The sequence below is a fragment of the Rhea americana genome, unplaced genomic scaffold, assembly GCF_003343005.1.
Source record: "Rhea americana isolate MKP2758 unplaced genomic scaffold, rheAme1 scaffold_200, whole genome shotgun sequence".
In the NCBI taxonomy this organism is placed as follows: domain Eukaryota; kingdom Metazoa; phylum Chordata; class Aves; order Rheiformes; family Rheidae; genus Rhea; species Rhea americana.
The window spans coordinates 1,434,955-1,438,141 of NW_028186151.1; the positions used below are offsets into that span (position 1 = coordinate 1,434,955).

The 3,187-nt window shown below is 37.1% G+C and overlaps 1 protein-coding gene across 1 annotated transcript in view; it reads left to right on the forward strand.

Moving 5' to 3' along the window:
- PCCB (propionyl-CoA carboxylase subunit beta) overlaps positions 1 to 3,187 on the forward strand; it is a 30,008-nt gene that overhangs the window by 16,193 nt on the left and 10,628 nt on the right. Inside the window, exon 9 of the mRNA XM_085303922.1 lies at positions 2,998 to 3,079. Coding sequence (XP_085160048.1) covers positions 2,998 to 3,079 — 82 coding nt within the window. The remainder of the gene's footprint in view (positions 1 to 2,997; positions 3,080 to 3,187) is intronic.

A 3,187-nucleotide genomic window follows, 5' to 3' on the forward strand; every position in this document is an offset into this window, starting at 1 on the left:
CCTGAAATATTGTTCCCTATTACATAAATAAATTTGATAATTGTCTGAAGAATATTCAGACAGATTAATTACTGACTAATCCTAACATTTTATAAGATGTTTTTTCTTAGAGGTTTGTTACGGTGGAAGACTGTTATGTCTTGATGGTGACAAACTAAAGCGAATTGCTTACATTGCTTGGCAGACTTCAAGGTTAGCATGCTCATTTTTGAACATCTATTGAGTAGCCCTGGGATATCTATGGTCTGTAGCATTTGAATGTGATGTTTTAATTTCCTAATAGAAACAACAGCCCTTCAGTGTGTCTTGCAATGAGGGTTTTGTTTTCCTGTGAGAAGCTGCCTGTTACCGTGTAGCTATTAATGGATAAGAGAGTAATTCTTTATTTTCTTAAGGGAGACAATCTGCTGGTAGCACCAGACATGTTATTAGAGGATCACAGTTTAATAAATATTTGATAATTTGTATTAAGAACTGTAAATCAATAGTTTTTATGCATATGAAGATAATTTGTTAAATCTATTTGTTTTTATGGCAGCATCCCCACCAGTTTTCCCACTTGTGGTCCCAATACTTACATTGGGATATTTCAGTGGATTATACTGACATCTGAATGGACTCAGTTTGCTTTCAGTTGATGTGGTTGATCCTTATCATTGCTCCAGTCAAAGCTCATCCTTCTGGAGTAATATCTTTCTTATCATTTTCATGCCAGGAAAAATAGTCACCAGTAACGCACATTAAATGCTTTATATATATATATATATATATTTTTCATTGTTAAGTCCAGAAGCAGGGGGAGGGAGAGTTGTTTTGTTTTGTTTTTTTCCCTCTCTGGGTATGTTCTTTATGATTCTGACAAATAACATGTTTGTTTGGTGATACTTCTGTTGGTTGGAGTTTTTGGTTTCAATGGCTTGGATACTAAAAACTTAGAAGGCTTCTTATAGTACAAAGTTGGCTAATTGCAAGTATGTCCTCTGCCTTTGAAGAGTGCCTAGTTTATTGCATCTAGTTTATTGTGTGTTGTGGTTTAACTTTCTGTGTCTCTGACTATAAAAAAAAAAATAAAATTATTTTCTCCAAAGCCCAGAGTTTCTGGAGGAGGTAAGTATTGATCCTTGTAGCCTAGGTATGTTTTTGTTTTTGTACTAAATGAAAACGAGTATTGATTTGTATGATGGTTCCTCAGACTGTTGCAGTCTTCAAATGACTTCTTTGGCAGCGAACAACAGATCCTTCCTGATAAATGACATCTGTAACAAACACAGTTCTTGGCTTTTTAAATCCAGTGACTCCAATAGCACGTTCCACATCACTGTAATTTTATGTGATCATTTGAAGGAGATTTTCCAACTTATGATATCCTGGGTAATGTGTCCATTTTGCTGGTGGTTATTCAGTTCAATGCCTTATAATTTCCCTCAATATAGCACTGTAAATTTATGGGAGCAGTAATTTGATACTTCTATTCTCCTTATCTTTTGGATTACCTGAGAATATAGTCCATAAGTAATCAACAGAACTTAATGCATGGTCATACTTTACAGACAAATAGAAGTTTTAGAAATGCTTGTAGGCTGGAGTTTAGTATGTTCAAATCAGTTGTTTTAATCCAATTAAGATTTCATTATATCATTTTACAATATTCTATCAATCATGTGGAAAAAAATGCTTGGAAGTGTTGCTGCCAGTTTTATTCTATAAATAAATCTGTTATTCTCTGGGCAAAGAGATGTGGCTATCCACCCCCTACATGTGAGCACAGAGACTGTTGTGGGCTTTGCATTATTATTTTTTGACTAATTTTTAAAAAATGTAGATCATTTACTTCAGTTTTAAATTGGGTAGCTCAAGTTTTGCCTTGACGACGTTTTCACTATACTAAATCATGGCATTGTTAAAATGGTAGTTCAATAAGAACTCTACAAAAAGGCCATTTGTAACGTGTATGAATCAGTATTTTTGTGGAGTAGTACGAAGTTAATACTCTCCAAAGCCTTTTCAGTGATGACTCATAAAAATTGACATCTCTGCCCCCTGCCATGGGACTACGAAAGAGTCCAAAGACCCTGTGAATGCTGTCTGACACTCCTATGTCCTTAATGAACCCAGCAGGATCTAAGGATAGAGGTAACTGATAGCATGAGTTGTAAACACAGAGGCAGCGTTTTTGTTGACGTTTCAAGCTTCGCATGAAGCACATCACTGCTGAGTAAAACAGAATAGTGGTAAAGAGTCTTTAAATACAATTACTCAACTGAAGAAGCTAGGAGGGGTCATGTCTTACCCACCCAGGCATCTGTCTGGTTGCAGGAGAAACACAAACGGAAAGGTTTCTTAGAGTGAATTTTTCTTAAGTCAAAAGCATTCAGTTTGGGGCCGGAGGGCTGCGCACAGACAAGGCAGGTACGTGGCAGGCAACCTTGCTCTGCCATTGTGAGAGACTGTTTTACCCATCCAGCTTATAAGGGCTGTAATGGCTGGACAGTCCAGCTGTGCCACTTCACACTTTGTTCTACCAAATCCTTACCGCGCTGCTCTGCTGTGCCTGCGTGCTTCGTCCAACATGTCTCCAGTGCCCCCTGCAGACTGCCATTTGTAGTGTGCACCCACTCTGCTATTCAGTGCACATAATTTTAGGCCTTTCTAGTCAAAGAAGGGAAATGGTATTTCTAGGAGATGATATCATAGGCAAAGATGCCTGCAAAAGAGATGTCTCCTTCAGAAAGAACACAGTCTGGCTCATCTCCTTTGACTGCAGAAGGAGCTCAGAACAGTAGATAATTGAAGCTATTGAGGTTGAACTGTGCCTTCAATGGCCTGAGGTACAACTGGCTATGGTTAAGAAGAGAATGACTACTTTTTCCCTCCATATTTGAGAAGTAGTTTCCTTAAAGTCAGACAGGTGGAATTGTATGCCTAAGTGTTTTTTTTTTGTCTTGATGTTCATCTGATCTGTAAATATTGTCATTTACACTTTTATTTTTTCTGCAGTAACCGTTTGGTTCCTGAGCTGGAGACCATTGTCCCAGTTGAATCTACTAAAGCCTATGATATGCTGGATATCATACACTCTGTAAGTCTGCTAGTTTGAGCACTGTTGAGAAAAATTTGAATATTAAATAACTGTAAATAATGAAAACAAATCAATATAACGCCACTAAAGTTTTTTTTTTTTTTTTTT